General features: G+C 39.6%; 1 protein-coding gene across 7 annotated transcripts in view; it reads right to left on the minus strand.

Moving 5' to 3' along the window:
• Window positions 1–5,050: 5,050 nt before the first annotated feature.
• Window positions 5,051–18,358, minus strand: part of LOC109913946 (CMP-N-acetylneuraminate-beta-1,4-galactoside alpha-2,3-sialyltransferase) — a 425,675-nt gene continuing 412,367 nt past the window's right edge. For all 7 annotated transcript variants that reach the window (XM_048602385.1, XM_048602384.1, XM_048602387.1 and 4 more), the window contains one exon: window positions 5,051–7,306. In XM_048602385.1, coding sequence (XP_048458342.1) covers window positions 7,217–7,306 — 90 coding nt within the window. In that variant the 3' untranslated portion in view covers window positions 5,051–7,216. The remainder of the gene's footprint in view (window positions 7,307–18,358) is intronic.

Below are 18,358 nucleotides of genomic sequence, written 5' to 3' on the forward strand. Positions count from 1 at the left end.
GCACAGGACAAGAGGAATAACACATTTCAGCATGAGCCGTCAAAGTGAAAAGATTCCATGAATTGAAAATAAATAAAGTAAGTTGGGAGAGTCAAACAGTACAGCTCTCTGAAATGATAAGATTCAGTGCAAGACAAAAACGTAAGCAACAGGAGCAGAATTAGGTCATTCGACCCCTTAAGCTTGCCCCGCCACTCAACAACATCATGGCCAATCTGTTCCCAGCTTCAACTCCTCTTTTGTGCCAACTTATCATAGCCCTCAATTCCCTGCTATTTCAAAAATCAAGCTACCTCTCCTTTAAATACTCCCATTGTTCTAGCCTTCACAACCCTTTGGGAAAGTGATTTCCAGACTGTCATATCCTCTGGGAGAAGATATTTCTTCACATCTCAGTTTCAGATGAATGTCCTCCTATTTTGTAACGATATCTCCTAGTTTGAGATTTCCCCAATTGTGGAAACATCTTTTCATATCTACCCTGTTGATCCCATTCAGAATCTTGCATGTTTGAACAAAATCACTCATTCTACTAAACTCTAATAATATGACCTCATCTGTTGACTGTTCCTGATAAATCAATCCCCTCACTCCACGAATCAGCCTCATGCGTCTCTTTTGAATTACCACCAATGCTAGTACATCCTTTCTTAGAGAATCCAAAACTGTATATAGTACTTCAGGTGCAGCTTAATCAATACCTCATATGGTTGTAACAAGATTTCCCTATTTTTAAACTCCACCCCCCTAGCTATGAAGGCAAACATTTCATTTGCATTTTTAATTACTTGCTGCATCGGCATGATCATTTTTTTTTTTGTTTCATGCCCAAGATCACTCATATCCCTCTGTGCTGCATTTGTTTTGGGAGTCTCTTGCCACTAAATTATAGTTTGCTTTTTGATTCTACTAGATTGTATGACATCACACTTTTCTATGTTAAATTTTATCTGCCAAGATTTTGCCCAATCACTCAACCTATCCATAACACCCTTGCAGATTCCTTGTATCTTCATTGCACATTCCGTCCTCCTAATGGGTTTCATCAGAAAATTATATTCTTCTCTTTCGTCCAAGTCCTTAATAAAGATAACAAATAATAGGACTGATCCTTGTGACACATCACTACTTATGTCTTTCCAACCCGAAAAAGATCCATTAACCTGGCTTTCTGCCTTTTATGTGTTAACCAAACCTCAATCCATGGTAAAACCAGGAAATGGCAGAATTTTACATTTCACACAAGAAGACATATAAAGCATCCCAAGAATAGTTGACAAATACAAGGCAAAATGAGAGAAGAACTTAAAACAATCATGCTATTTGAAGAAAATGTAGCACAAAAACTAAGGCGCTAAAGAGAGACAAGTACCCCATTTCTCTTGGCCACCCACATAAGTGTCTGCAATCTTCCAAAATTCCCTAGAGACTGGAAAGATCCCAGTGATTGAAAATCCACAAATGCACCATCACTGTTCAAGAAAGCAAGGAGACAGAAATTGGGAACTATAAGCCAGTTAGTTTAACATCTGTCAATGGAAAAATGGTATAATCCATTATTAAGATGTGAATAGCAGGACATTTCGAAGATCATAATACAGTTAGATAGAATCAACATAGTTTTGTGAAAGTGAAATCAGGTTTGACAAATTTATTAGAGTTATTTGAGGATATAACAAGCAGGATGGATAAAACAGAACCAGTAGATATTGTGTATTTAGATTTTCAAAAGGCATTTGTCGAGATACCAGCTTACTGTACATGATGAGAGCTCATTTTGTAGGGGATAATACATTAGCATGGATAGAGGATTAGCTAACTAATGGAATACAGAATACAATGTGAGAACAAATGAATCATCTCCATGTTGGCAAACTGCAACCAATGGGTGCTTGAGGGATCAGTTCTGAGGCATCAAATATTTACCATCAACATCAATGACTCTTACTGCAGTCAGATTTGCTGATGATACAAAAATAAGTAGGAAAACAAGTTGAACGGAAGATACAAAGAAATTGCAAAGGATATAGATTGGTTAAATAAATAGGCACAAATTTGGTAGGGAGAATAGAATGGAGGTAAAAACGAGGTTGTTCACTTTAGAAGAAAGAATAGAAAAACACTTTAATTATATTATTAAGGATACACAGGTGAAGGGCATTGATTGCAGATAAAGAAAGTCTTCCCAGTTGGATATGACTTCCCATGGCTGCGACTGCTGCATACCCTTCACGTTTTGCCTTTGTGAACCATCTGGGCATGCCATGGTATTCCATGTGCCACCTGGAAGAATCGGGAGCCCCAATGGGAGACTCATTTATTAACGGGCATTTTGTATAGATGGTGTTGCGTTCAGCGTTCCTGTGAAACAAAAATTAAGATGGTTCATGGACTTTCAGGCTACTTGTATTTTTTGAAGCTTGAGGAATCTGTATTCCATGTGTATACAGAAGCTGCAACATCACACAACCTATTTCACTTTTTCAGTGAGATGTACTTCAAGTTTTGTCTGCATATCAGCTCCATCCATGCTCCTGATCTTTGGCTATCTGATAAGGAGGGGCACAGACAAGGTGGAGGATGTCCTTGCTAACTTGTTCCTGGGCCTGGTCAAGATAGCTTCCACTGGTCCAAGCAGTGGGCAGTTGAGATGATTGTTCAATGCAGTGACTAGAATGCATTATCAGCCTTGGCAAAGTTATTTTAAATCAATATATTTTCACTGTGATTTTTATGTCTCTTCAGGTGTGGTTCTCAAATTCTTTACATAGATGCTTTGTTTTACTTAAAATAGTATAAGGAAAGACTTACAGGACACTAGATAATGGTTTGGGAGAATTTGTCATATTGCAGACTGCAAATAAATCTAGTATGAAATAAGCAAAAACAGAAATTGCTGGAAAAGCTCTGCAGGTCTGGCAGTGTCTGTGGAAAGAAATCAGAGTTAATGTTTTGGGTCAAGTGACTCCTTCCTCAGAAGTATGACATAAGACTGGCACTTGGCATCCTACATTGCCAACAAAGCAGAATACTATTTAAATTGAGAGAAAGCAGAATATTGCAATACAGAGTGATCTGGGTGACCTTATTCATGAATAGGCAGGCAAATAGAATGTTGATGAGTATGAAAGTAGAGAAGTCCTGCTATGACCATAGAGGGCATTGGAGAAATCACATCTGGAATACAGTGTGCAGTTTTGGTCTCCTTATATTTAAGCAGGGATATACGTGTATTGGAAGCAATTCAGAGGAGATTCACTAGGCTGATTGTTGGGATGAAGGAGTTGAGGAAAGACTGAGCAGGTTGAGCCTATACTCATTGGAATTTAGAAAAATGAGAGGTGACCTCATTCAAACATGTAAGAACCTGAGGGAGCTTAACAGGGTAAATGGTGACACTATGTTTCCTCTTGTGGGGACATCTAGAACAAGGGAGCAGAGTCTCAAGATAAAGGGAGATGAGGAAAACTTTTTCTCTTAAATGATTTCTAGTCTTTAGAATTCTGTTTACACACAGCAGTGGAGCCTCGGTCACTGAATATATTCAAGGCTGAGTTGAACAGAGTTTTAATTGACAAGGGAGTCAAAGGTTATGGGGAACAGGCAGACAAGTGGAGTTAAGCTAGAAAGCAGATCAGCTACGATCTTACTGAATGGTGAAACAGGCTTGATGGGCTAAATGGCCGATTGGTGCTCCTCTTTCTTATGATTTAATTGATGTATCATTGTATCAATTGACACAATGCAAAGAGAATATGGAACAACAAGCGTGAAAAGGTTCGTTGTCAAACTGATGCTAGTTCTCTAAATAAGAGGCACTGTGTATGAAAATTGAGCCAAGTTTTCAGAGTACACTGCCTGAATATCTGGGCAATTCCTCCAGGAATGTTTGCAGTATCACCGATTACCTGCAGTCTGGTACCAGCAAAACCACATTCATATCTGAAGCAAAGGTAAAGTCGCCATAGTCCAAGAGGACCATAGGGCTGCTCTCTTATTGGAGAGAGATGACTAATGATGGTTTAACCCAAGAGTCACCATGCCTCAGGTAATAGGAGAAGTTGAGAAGGAGAATCCTTCTCGGTTGCCTCAGCCAATGCGTGAACCCACACTATTGGCTTCACTCTACATCATACGGCAGCCGTCCTGCCAACTGAGCTAACTGATTCTCATACCTGACAGAATTATGGAACTGAAGGCAAGAGGACAACATTATATAAATACTGTTCAAGTAGATCTGTAACAGTTCACCTTCGATGTCGATAACATCTAATCCTGACAGCATTAACAGTTTGAGTTCTCTTTTAAAAATAATTCTGTAATGGTCAAGCCTGTAGAGACAAGGTTTAACTGTTAGCCGGGGCCTTTGAAAGGCATAAATGAATATTAAAGCTATTTCAATTCTCTATTAGTTTCAAAATGGAGAAACTAAAAGTCATGATAGTTTTGAAACATGAAAATAGTTTCAACACATAATTATCATTTTCAGCTAATTCTGTTCTCATATTTAGTCCTATTAACATTTTGAGCATGTAGGTCAATAATATATTGCTTTACTTTATCCTCACCTTCATTAGAGTTTACCACTAAGTTTGGATTCATGAAAAGTTATATTCTGAAACCCGGGAGAAAACTGGTCACATATACAGAAAGCATGAATTGTTCTTTGTTGTGGCATGACCTACTTGCATGATCTACATGATCTCCAGTCTAACACTAGAACTGTCCTAAATCAAAAACACAACGAGACAGAAAGACTTTGTGAACTATCACATGGACCCTTGGTCAGTTACCAGTTGTTCTTTCAAATTTAGAGATTTCTATGAACTGATGAAGTTTGCTGACAACAGATAATTGGGCAGCATGGATCCAATGAATGCCCAAGAATTGAGAAAGAATGACTAAACTAGAACAGGATAATATGCAGCGAACGATATTCAGAATAACTAATCTAGAAACATGATTCAAATCTTAGTGAAAAACTAAATTGCAAAATTATTTTTCTTGTTGTTGAGAACACATTTAACAAATCAAGGCCAAACGGCTCTGCTGGTTTTGCTCTGAAATACTGAGTCCATGGGAAGTTTACTGCTCTGGTACTTCCATTTCAGATCTCACATCATCTACTAAGGCAGAGAGAGAGGTTGTACCTTTTATAACAGTTACATGAAATATCTTTTCCAGGGTTGTTACAATTAAAGATTCAATCATATTTGAATGGGCATATTGAAGTTGCCAACTTAAATTTTAGGTACAGATCTATTGAAAATCCTTAACCATATAAAAAATTCAAACAAATTGCCATATGTTAAATCTATAGATTTGTGTCGACCACTCTTTGTTGAGAAATTTCCAAATGCCTCAAAACTCTAGCGTCAATGAGTAGCAATGGAAGATATTACATGTATTATTTGCCTGAGCACTGAGTAACACTAATGGATTCAGCCATCTTTTCAATTCTTGTCTTACTTCTAGTTTGATCAAATGAGTAATCTTTGTATCTGATTAAATTGGCTGCAGGTGAAATCTGGAAATATTTTCCTCCATTATATTTAAGAATGGGATTAAGTAGAATTGTTATTTTTTTTTCCTGAATTAGAATATCAGAGCTGATAAATTCCAAAATCTAGTTGATACACTTAATATGGCATCTTGATATTTATGCATGAATAGACATTATAGTGTGTTCTATTGGATAATTTGTTATAAGTTGTTACAGAAGGATGGGGACAGTTGCAAGTTTGAGACCTGCCCAGTTAAGAGATGATGCATTGTATGTAACTGATGGTGAAAGGAAAAAAGGAGAGACATGGGTACTGAAACAAGAAATAAATGTTTAAGTGGCTGGAGGGGAAGTGTTTTGCTAAACAATGACTGCAATCCAAGTTACTTTGTACTCAAATCCCCAGTGAGGGAGTATCAATTACATATCAGGCCTGGCGTGGCAAATAGACAAGCTGGCAACATGAACCTCTAATGTATTTAACAGGAAAGTTCTACAACAGGTTATATTAGTATCAGAACAAACAATGATTGTTCTTTTTCAGTTTCAGAGCTATCTATTCTGTACCAATAAGATTCGCTCAATGAACATCAAGGAAAAAAAAATTTAAAAGAAACATTGTTCATAAGTACTGCTGGAGTATTAAAAATCATTATATTCTGCCAAAAAGAAAGAGGTGAAGGTAACACCTGGCCAAAGTTTGTTGAGTAGCGGGGAGATAACGCCACCTCGTGTAGTTTACTTGCTAGTCCTGAAAGAAATGTGGATTCAGCTGAGAAATGTTCTTCCAAAGTCTTGAAAGCTGTGACTGTACCATGGCATGACATGAGTCAGAAACACTGCAATTCAAATCAATAATACTGTGGCACAACACAAGCACATGAAACAGTTCTCTGCATGAATTGATCTTTGTTGTGGCATGATCTACTTGTATTGACATAAAAATGCTTTATAAGCAGTTATCTGAACTGAGAAGAATGCATATTTGCTGAAGGTTTAATTATGTTTCAAGTTTGAGTTCCAGTTACTAAAGCCATTCGAAGGAGCACTTTCTTCTGATCATTGCACACACGAGTGATAGCAACAAGCCAGCACTGACACAGCAAAATATTACTAATAATACATGATTTTCTGCTCTTAAAATCAAAAGAGGTTGATCATACTTAACCTCTATCACAGCTTCTGTTCTGTATGGATAAACTTTATCCTGAAGAACAATCTGTTTAAAAAAAAAATCCTCTACCCCAAAAAGGAATAGCAGCAATAATGGACAAGTCTGGGATGGAACAGCCAGTCTCACGAATTTCGGGATAGAGAGATGAAATAATACTAAAATAAAACACAATGTAAAACTGTTTGTTCATACAGCTTATGAAAGTCTTTACATTCAACCTATAAAAGAGAAATACCTCAACAATCCTGTTGCACTTCTTTCTCCAGAGGTAATTATGGCACGTCTATTAGTGTCTTTCTTTTCTCATTGCACTCTAAAGCTGAGCAATGAAGTGTAACTGCACAGAAATCCCCCTTCAATATAAAGTTGATGCAAGATGATAGATGAATGCCTTTATTCAGAGATGTGCAATCTTCTGGTAGTGTGGGACAACTGTATCCTCAGTCGAGGTTTTCAGAGCCCACAGGCGCCTCCTCTTCTTGTTTGTTTTTGTGTTTTTCTTCTTCTCAATTTTATTTTGGGATTGGAGTAAAACTGCCTCAAATCCCAGCTGTCAAATCTGTAATCACTTGCCCTTTCACCAATTTCCTAAGGAACTCTTTCTCTTTTCCAATATTATGAGTCCATGACTGAAATGAAATTAATAGAAAACATCAATAGTTAATATTTTAGGGGAGCTAACACAGATTTATGATATGTTTCTTATTGTTTATGGTGACATTTTCATAAACATATAAATATGAAAGTAAAACTGCAACCTAAAGCCCAGCTCAACCCTAACTGAATGACTTAAAAAATTAAACTATTTTTTAAAACTGTTAATGAACAGACTTCTAAAATAAAATGCTTTGAGGTAAATTTAGCTGGGATTTTATTACATTTAATCTAAGAAGTGTTAAACAGTGAATAATTTAGAGAATCTATGGCATAGTGGTAATGTCAATAAACTAATAATCCAGAGTCAAAACCAGAAATTGCTGGAAAAACTGAACAGATCTGTTAGCATCTGTGCACAGAAATCAGAGTTAATGTTTTAGATCTAGTGTTCCTGCTTCAGAATTGATTGCAGCTGGTAAAATATTGGTATATATGCTGCAGATACTGTGGGGGATGGAGTAAACAACAGGTGGAAATGGAGACCAGAGAGAGAGAGCAACAGTTGGACGAACAAAGAAAAGGGTAATGGTCAGCCTGGGAAGATCAAAAGCAGCTAATGGGGGCCATTAGTAGCTGACAATGGGTTGGTTGTAGTAGCAGCCCATGTGATGACCAGGTGTGTATGGGGTTTGGGTTAAGGACATGGAAGAATGTGCTCAGGCCCTAAAATTATTGAACTTGATACTGAGTCCTGAAGGTTGCAGGGTCCCTAAGTGGAAAATGTCCTTCCAACTTCTCTAAGCTTCTGGTTGACTGTCACTTCAACACACCACTGTGTTCCCTAGCCAACATCATTGTCTTGAGTTTGCTGCAGTTTTTGGGGACCCTGCAGCCTTCAGGACTCAATATTATGTTCAATAATTCATGGCCTGATCACCTTCTTCCATGTCCTTACATAAACTCACACACACCAGGCCTTGTCATCAGATGAGCTGCTACAACATCCAACCCAGTGTCAGCTACTAACGGCCCCGATTAGCAGCTTTAATTCTCCCAGGTTGACATTTATCCATTCTGTTCTCTGTCCAATTGTTGTTCTCTTGCTCTGAACTCTATCTCCACCTATTGCATACTCCTCTCCCTTACCCCGTCCCTGCCTTCAGCATAGAAACCAGCCTTTTCCTAGCTACAATCAGTACTGAGGAAGGGTCACTGGAACCAAAAGTTAAGTTTGCTTTTTCCTCACAGGTGTTGTCAGATCTGCTGAGTTTCTCCAGCAATTTCTGTTTTTATTTCGTATTTCCAGCATTTTCAATTGTTTGGTTTTATTGTTTAGTAATCCATAGTCCTTCAATAATGTTGTAGGGACACGGGTTTGAATCCCACCATCAGAGATAGTGCAATTTGAATTCAATCAAATCTGTGAGTAACTGCTGGTCTAATGATGACCATATAACCAATGTCAATTGTTGTAAAAATCCATCTGGTTGACTAATCTTCTTTAGAAGGAAATTCGCTGTTCTTACCTGTTTTGGCCAGGATTCAGAGCAACTAAGCCACTCAGATAAAGGGCAATAAAGGGTTAGCAACAAATGCTGGCCTAGTCAGCAACCCATGAACAAATTCTTTTAGAAACTGTGCAAATCACATACAAAAATTACATCTTTGCATAGGATTCCCAGAAATTCTAAATATTTTAAAATTACCTACCTATGCTGTGCTCTTCCCTTATTTCCACCAGTTGTTTGACTTACATTATAACCCAAAACAACAACTTACATTTATGCAGCGCCTTTAACAGTAAAAGGTTAGTCACATAGTGCTTCATAGGAACAATGATCAAATAAAATTTCACACTGAGTCACACAAGCAGCTGTGATAGGAGACAGATAAAAGCTTGATCAAGAGGTTTTAAGGGGAATTTCAAAGGGTGGCAGGAGATGTGGAAAGGTTTAGGCAGGAAATTCCTTAAGTATTGGGCTTGGAGAACATAGCCACCTGTGGGGTTGCAATTAAAATCAGTGTTGTACTAGAGTTTAGAATTGGAGGAGTGCAAAAATTGCTAGATTGTAGTGCTGTTACAGAGAGCAGAAGATGAGGTCATGGAGGAATCTGAAAATAATGAGAATTTTAAAATTGCGAAGTTGCTGGATAAGGAATCAATATAGGTTAGAGGTGATGGGTAAACAGGACTTGGTGTCAGTTAGGATGTCAACAGTAGAGTTTGAATGGTCTCAAGTTTATTATAGAATGGATGCCAGCCCACAATGCGTTAGAATAAAAGGAACAAAGGCAGGACGAGAGTTTCAGCTGCAGACCAGCTCAGGCGATGATGATGTCATGGATGGAAATAGGTGTTGTGTTTGGAGGATATTACTCATGATTCCAAACCAAGCTATTAAGAAATCCATAAAGGACAGCCTCTGATTTCCTGGAAGAAAATACAGACTGGTAATAATCAAGGTGTAGTGACCTCGATGGTGGCGGAATGTTCTGCTGAAGTTTAATGTTATAGGCTTCCTATTGCCAGCTCATCTCAATAATAATTAGGGCACATATCCGTTAAGCTATAATGAGGAAAATGGAAAGAATCCTTGGGGAAAACTATTCCTCAAATCCAGATGCCACCAATCAGCCAAGCTGGCTGGACAATCAAAGCTATCCTATAATATAGTGTATATGCCTGCTTCAGGAAGGTGGATTATCAAATCTTAATAAGATAACTAATAATCCAATCTTTTATCACAAGTCATGTCATTTTCAAACCAAATAAACCTAAAGAAACCCACTTTTCTGCCCAACCCAATGCAACAAACAATTATCACTCAAATTTTTGACTCGGGAAACAAGAAGATTGGAAGCAACATAAAAATATTAGTTCAATACTTTGAATTTGCAGGTCTGGGGGTCCTTGATTTTTGAATGTCTGAATTATAAATGCTCATACTTACGAACGTGATCACATACAGGAGTGTAACTTTAAGTATCTGACACATGAACATTTCCTGCCCTTAGAATGGCTGCTTTATTTGTCTGCATTGTGGTCCGACTTCCATACAAATTGAATTATGAATAGACTCAGGATGGAACCTGTTTGCAACCTGGACACTAATTTTACTTGTAATCTTACTCTGGTTTCAGCTACAGAATAGGCCTTGTTCTGTGTTGCCTTAACGTCTTTGAACAATGCACTGTCAAAATAGGTTGATCCAGAAAAGCAAGATCCATATGCAAATAAAAAAGTGTGCAAGAGAAGATAAGGAAATTTTAATTTTGGGAAATAGATAGCTAGGGTCCAAATGAGATGTAATGATTTTTTTAAAATCACAAACCTAACCTGTTCACTTTCAGGTTTAAGAGACTGAGACAGGGAGAGGCAAATCAACTAATTCGAGGGAAATGAGTTGGTAATTTAAACATTCTAAGTTTCACATTCAACTTGCCTTACAGATTTAACCCTTGCAGTTGTGTTTTCTATGCCTTGGGAAAACCAACAACTCAAAATGAGATTGGTTTTAGGAAAAGGGGTGCACCCTTCTAGCACTGCTGTGGACCAGACAAAGTAGCAGAACTTGTCCAGCACCAAGCTTACTTGAGCTCCTGCAATTAGATTACCCTGCTGGACCCTCCATCTAACCCCCTTCTCTGATTATAGATCAATCTCCCACTTCTTGGATCAGATCTCCTTCTCCAACCAGAATCAAGCCCCTATTAGCAACATAAGTCTTATTAGTTGAGGCTGCGGCCTGCTTCATAGTGATCTCCACCTAACTGGAAGTCAAATCTATGAATCATTCCGATTTCCAGTGGAGGAACCTGTCAGAAAGATTATACATTGTATGAAGTTATTCGTTCATAAATCATTCAAGTTAAAACTCCACAATATGCAAGGCATTATCAGAAACGTATACCTGCTATCATGTTCAGAAAACCTACCCAGCAATATTGGGGAAAAGTGAACAATTGACAGTGAAGACAAATTCTCCATAAAGAATAAAAACTGAAAATGCTATAAATATGAATGCCTAGCAAGTCAGGCTGCATTGTGGAGAGGAAAAGAGCAATTGTTTCCGTTTCGAGATCCTTTCAACTAAACTGACGAAAGGTCATGGGCGTTAACTGTTTTACTCTCTCTCTCTTTCCCAACAAATTTAAGAATTTCCACCATTTTCTGCTTTTATTTCAGATTTCCAGCATTCACCATATTTTGCTTTTGCATATACTCTACAGCGATACAACTGGACAGCAAGATCAATTTCAACTGGTTGAGAATGATAAGCCACAAAACAGCCAATGAAAATATTATATGCTCTATTATCTCATCAATGCAAAAAATAGATACTTTTAGTAGGCTTGTACAAAGAACACCATAAAGAAGTACAAAATGTGGTATATCAAAAAGTAGACACAAGGTAAGCAATGAAAATTGTAATATAGAAAATGAGAGTCAGAAAATGGCAGGAAAGGGCAGAGAGAAAGAAAGACCCAATCAACCTAAAATCAACAATCAAGATTAGATTCTATAAAGATTAAAAACAAGACAATGCTAAAACCTCTATATCTGAATGTGTATAGGATTCATAAAAGTAAAAAAATTGGGAGCACGCATTGAAATAAATCAAAACAATCTGATAGCCATTTGTGATATATATCTTCAGGTTGACAAGGATTGTGTCCTGAATATTGAGGGGTACATGACATTGAAGAAAAATAGTAAGCTAGGGAATGATGGAGGGGTGGAACTGTTAATCAAGTGGAAATCAACCTACAGGCCTCTAACAGTAACCACAATGTGGGACAAAGTATATAAGAATAAATTCACCTGGACCATCTCTGATACCTCTCTCTCCTTCCTGGACCTTTCTGTTTCCATCTCTGGCAACCACCTGGAAACCGATATTCATTTCAAACCCACCGACTCCCACAGCTGCCTAAAATACACCTCCTCCCACCCACCTTCCGGCAAAAATGTGATCCCCTATTCCCTATTCCCAATTCCTTCGTCTCCGCCGCATCTGCTTCCAGGATGAGGCATTCCACTCCCGAACATCTCAGATGTCCTCGTTTTTCAAGGTCCGCAACTTCCCCCCCTCAGTGGTCGAGAATGCCCTTGACCGTGTCTCCCGCATTTCCCGCAACTCATCCCTCACACCCCCTCCCCGCTATAACAACCAAAACAGAATCCCCCTCGTGCTCATGTACCACCCCACCAACCTCTGGATCCAACGCATTATCCTCCAACACTTCCGCCATCTGCAATCTGACCCCACTATCAAAGACATTTTTCCCTCCCCACCCTTATCTGCTTTCCGGAAGGACCACTCTCTCCGTGACTCCCTTGTCCGCTCCACACTCCCCTCCAGCCCCACCACACCCGGCACTTTTCTCTGCAACCGCAGGAAGTGCTACACCTGCCACTACACCTCCCCACCTCACCCCCATCCCAGGCCTCAAGAAGACCTTCCACATCAAACAGATGTTCACCTGCACATCTGCTAATGTGGTATACTGTATCCGCTGTTCCAGATGTGACCTCCCCTACATCGGGGAAACCAAGCGGAGGCTTGGGGACCGCTTTGCGGGACACCTATGCTCGGTTCGCAACAAACAACTGCACCTCCCAGTTGCGAACCATTTCAACTCCCCTTCCCACTCCTTTGACGACATGTCCATCCTGGGCCTCCTGCAGTGTCACAACGATGCCACCCGAAGGTTGCAGGAACAGCATCTCATATTTCTCTTGGGAACCCTGCAGCCCAATGGTATGAAGGTGGACTTCACAAGCTTCAAAATCTCCCCTCCCCCAACCGCATCCCAAAACCTGCCAAGCTTGTCCCCACCTCCCTAATCTGTCCTTCCTCCCACCTATCCCCTCCTCCCACCTCAAGCCCCACCCCCATCTCCTACCTACTAGCCTCATCCCGCCCCCTTGACCTGTCCATCCTCCCTGGACTGACCTATCCCCTCCCTACCTCCCCACCTACACTCACCTTTACTGGCTCCACCCCCGCCTCTTTGATCTGTCTGTCTCCTCTCCACCTATCCTCTCCTTTATCCATCTTCTATCTGCCTCCCCCTCTCTCCCTATTTATTTCAGAATCCCCTTCCCCTCCCCCATTTCTGAAGAAGGATCTAGGCCCGAAACGTCAGCTTTCCTGCTCCTCTAATGCTCCTTGGCCTGCTGTGTTCATCCAGCTCTACACCTTGTTATCTAAGAATAAATATCGGGTGCTTGTGAAAAGGGGCAGCAATAATCATGGGTGTCTTTAATCTACATGAACTATAAAAAAATCAGATTAGCAATGGTATTTTGGATGAGGATTTAGTAGAATTCTTTGAAGATGGTCCTTTTGAGCAGCACATTCTGGAACTGACCAGAAAGCAGGTTATATTAGATTTGACATTGTGCAATGAGACAGGATTAACTAATGACCTCAATGCTAACAAATGTAAGGTAGCAACGACCACAATATATTGAATTTACAACCAATTTGAAAGAAAGAAGACCAAATTTTAAATAGGGTAAATAGGGTAAAATAACTGCGTGGGAATGAAAACTGAGTTAGTTGACGTGAACTGGCATACTATGCTAGGGGATAGTGGCAGACATTTAAGGGGATATTTTAGAACACTCACAATAAGCATATTCCAACTATAAAGAAAAGTTTTAAAGGGAGGACCTACCATTTCTGGCTAACTAAAGACATTAGGAAAAACATCAAACTTAAGGAAAAAGCATATAACTATGCAAAGAGGAACTGCAGGTTAGATGAATGTCAGAATACAAAGAATGACAGAGAATGCCATTTTTATGCCATTACTTGAGCACACTAAAACTAATCTAGGGTAACAATGCAATCCAGTTAGGTCAACAAGTTAAAATCAGCAAACTGAGCAAACGTGATTCAAGAAGCACTTTTCTACTCAGGCATGGGAAGCCCACAAAGCTTTATGTAGGAGAGGAAACATAGAAACACACAAGATAGGAACAGGAGGAGGCCATTCGGCCCTTCATGCTGCTCCGCCGTTCATCACCATCATGGCTGTTCATCCAACTCATCTGCTTTCTCCCATAACCTTTGATCCCATTCACCCAAAGTGCGATATCTAAGAATACATTCAATGTTTTGGCACCAACTACTTCCTGTAGCAATGAATTCCACTGGTTCACCACTCTTTGGGTGAAGAAGTATCACTTCATCTCTGTCCTAAATGGTCTACCCCGAATCCTCAGACTGTGACCACTGGTTCTGGACACACCTGCCATTGGGAACATCCTCCCTGCATCTACCCTGTCTAGTGCTGTTAGAATTTTATAAGTCTCCATGAGACACCCCCCCCACCGTTCATCTGAACTCCAATGAAAACAATCCTAGCCTAGTTAATCTCTCCTCATACGTCAGACCCGTCATCCCCGGAACCAGTCTGGTAAACCTTCGCTGCATTCCCACAAGAGCAAGAGCATCCTTCCTCAGAAAAGGAGACCAAAACTGCACGCAATATTCCAGGTGTGGTCTCACCAAGGGCCTGTATAACTGCAACAACACATCCCTGCTCGTATACTCGAAACCTCTCGCAATAAAGGCCAACATATCATTTGCCTTCTTTACTGCCTGCTGCACCTCCATGCTTTCCTTCAGTGACTGGTGCACAAGGACACCCAGGTCCCGCTGCACACTCCCTCTCCCAATTTACAGCCATTCAGGTAATAATCTGCCTTCTTGCTTTTGCTTCCATAGTGAATAACCTCACATTTATCCAAATTATACTGCATCTACCATTGATTTCCCACTCACCCAACCGGTCCAAATCATGCTAAATCATCCTCATCACAGTTCACCCTCCCACCTAACTTGGTATCATCTGCAAACTTTGAGATATTATATTTTGTTCCATCATCCAAATCATTAATATATATTGTGAACAGCTGGGGTCCCAGCACCGATTCCTAGTTATTGCCTGCCAATTTGAAAAGGACCCATTAATTCCTACTCTTTGTTTCTTCTCTGCCAACCAGTTTTCTATCCACATCAATACACTTTCCACAATCCCATGCACTTTAATCTTGCACATTAATCTCTTTTGCAGGATTTGGTCAAACGGTTTCTGAAAGTCCAAATATACCACAGCAACTGGCTCCCTCTGGTCAAACCTACTCGTTACATCTTTATAGAATTTCAGCAGATTTGTCAAGCATGATTTCCTCTTCATAAATCCATGCTCTGATCCTGCCATTGCTTTCTAAAAGCTCCGTAAGAAGTCCTTGATAATGGATTCAGGAACTTTCCCCACTACCGGTGTTAAGCTTACTGGTCTATAAGTCCCTGTTTTCTCTCTACCTCCCTTTTTGAATACTGGAGTGACATTAGCTACCCTCCAATCTGCAGGGACTGTTCCAAAGTCAAGAGACTCCTGGAAGATGACCGAAATGCATCAATTATTTCTAATGCCACTTCCTTTAGTACACTGGGATGCAGATTATCAAGCCCTGGGGATTTATCAGCCTTCAATCCCTCAATTCTTCCCTCTCATTGAATCTTGCATTCTCTAACATTTCTGGTATCTGATTTGTGTCCTCTTTTGTGAAGACAGATTCAAAGTATGTATTTAGTTGCTCAGCCATTTCTTTGACCCCATTACACATTCTCCCATTTCTGTGTGTAGGAGACCTACATTTGTCTTCACCAATCTCTTTCTCTCAAGTACCTGTAGAAACTCTTAGTGTCAGTCTTTATGTTCCCTGCGAGCTTACTTTTGTACTGTATTTTCCTCTTCTTAATCAATCCCTTCTTTTGCTGAATTCTAAACTGCTTCCAATCTTCAGACATATAAATCCAGTGCCCTATGTTCTACTCGGTGAAACTCCAGATGGTTCAAATAAGAAATTTCAGGTAGGTTGTCACCATTTTAACTTCAAAATTAGTTCAGTCTGAAACCTCAACTTTTAATCATGACTTTCTGAAAAACACTGACTTCGCAAGTTCAGAATTCAATCTGCCTGAGGCCCTAAAACCATATTAGACTGTAAGATATATGAGCAGAATTAGGCCATTCATCTTCAGACCTTTCAGCTACCTAGTACCTTCTCCTTATGATGGCCATAACACTTGCCTCTGACCACTGGCTTTCTTGGAGTTCTGCTGGTGTCTTCCACTGTGAAAACTAATGCAAAGTACCTATTTAATTCCTCCACCATTTTGTTGTTCCCCATTACTACTTCTCCAGCCTCATTTTCCAGTGTTCCAATGTCCACATTTGCCTTTCTCTTACCTTTTAGATATCTTAAAAAAAAACTCTTGCAAACTTCTTTTATATTACTAGTTAGCTTACTCTCATTTTTCAACTTCTCGCACTTTATTGCTTTTTTGGCTATTCTCTGGCTTCCACCCACCTTCACCAAGTTTTTCCTTTCATGCTGTCCCGGACTTCCCTTGTCAGCCATGGTTGCCTTGTCCTCCCCTTTGAATGTTTGTTTTCCTTGGGATGAATTTCTGTTGTGCCTCCCAAATTACCCCTAGAAACTCCTGCCATTGCTGCTCCACTGTCTTCCCTGCTAGGTACCCTTTCCAATCAACGCTGGACAGCTCCTCCCATATGTCTTTGTACCTTTACTCAATAGTAATACTATTACATCTGATTCCAGCTTCTTCCTCTCAAAATGCATGGTGAATTCTATCATATTATAACCACTGCCCCCATGGGGTTTCTTCACCTTAAGCTCTTTAATCAAGTCTGTCTCATTAAATATCAGAAAATCCAGAATTGCCTGTTCCCTAGTGGGCTCAACCACAAGATGTTCCAAACAACCATCTTGTTATTCCACAAACTTCTTTTCTTGAGATCAAACGCCAACCTGATTTTTCCAGGTCACCTACATTTTGAAATCCCCCATGATTATTGTAATAGTGTCATTCCTACATGTCTTTTCTACCTCCTGATTTATTTTCTTCCACATATCCTGACTACTGCCACGAGTACATAATTCCAAACAGGAACTTTTCTCCTTTGTGGTTCCTCTACGCTTTGTCACTCTACGTCACTTTTTGCTCTCAATTTAAATTCATTTCTTACTAATAAGGCAAACCACTCCTCCTGCCTGTCCTTTCAATATGAGATGTATCCCTGCATCAGCATCCATCTAACTTTCAAGGCAATATTTTATCACAATTGCTTTTGTTGTAAGTTTACTGCTAAGTTTGTGCATTGTATTCATATGGGGCACAGACACACAAATCTTCCCAAACAATGCTAGTGGGTTTTTCAATTGAAGTTTTTTTTTTGACTACTCCAAACAATGATTGAATATGGAAACCTTCATTGGCCTGTTGTTGTAGACACATGACCTAATGTCACTTGTGGTCCGGTGAAAAATTTCATTTGATAGATCTGCTGTGAAATGCCTTGGGATGTTTTTCTCTGTTAAAAAGTTATTGTTTCTAATGTTGTCACTGTTCAAATAAACTAAATAATCTTATTTTCTTCAGTCAGAAATAAGCCCTCTAAATTAATCTAATGCACCTTTAGATTGAGAATGGATTATTCGTTTGTCTGCTATGTCAAAGCTAGTGTTAAAACCATAAGAAAAGAAAAATGAAGTCTCCAGCTATTCTTAACTCTGGACTAAAAGATGGGTATGTAAGTGCATGTTGCCACAGCTACTCCAACTCTTTTGGCAGCTGATTGGCTCAGTCAGCTGTACAGCTGGTGTAGATCAAATTAATGCTAACATCATAGTATTTGATCCTCATTCTGGCTAATGTAGATTTGAGACTGGGTCCTCAAGAAACTGTGAGTTGGAGCTTTGTTTTAATTTACTTGTGGCATTTGGACTATGGTGGCCACTCAGCATTTTATTGCATGTCCCTAGTTGTCCTTGAGAAGGTGGTGGTGAGCTGCCTTCTTGAACTGCTGCAGTCTGTGTGCTGTAGGTAGACCCACAATGCCCTTAGCCAGAGAATTCCAGGATTTTGACCCAGCAATAGTGAAGGAATGGTGATATATTTCCAAATCAGGATGATGAGCGGCTGCTTTTAGGGAGAGAACTGAAAAAATAATTACTATAAAAAGCATAGGTTGGATGACCT

This window comes from Rhincodon typus, chromosome 10 (genome assembly GCF_021869965.1).
Source record: "Rhincodon typus isolate 14 chromosome 10, sRhiTyp1.1, whole genome shotgun sequence".
Taxonomy (NCBI): domain Eukaryota; kingdom Metazoa; phylum Chordata; class Chondrichthyes; order Orectolobiformes; family Rhincodontidae; genus Rhincodon; species Rhincodon typus.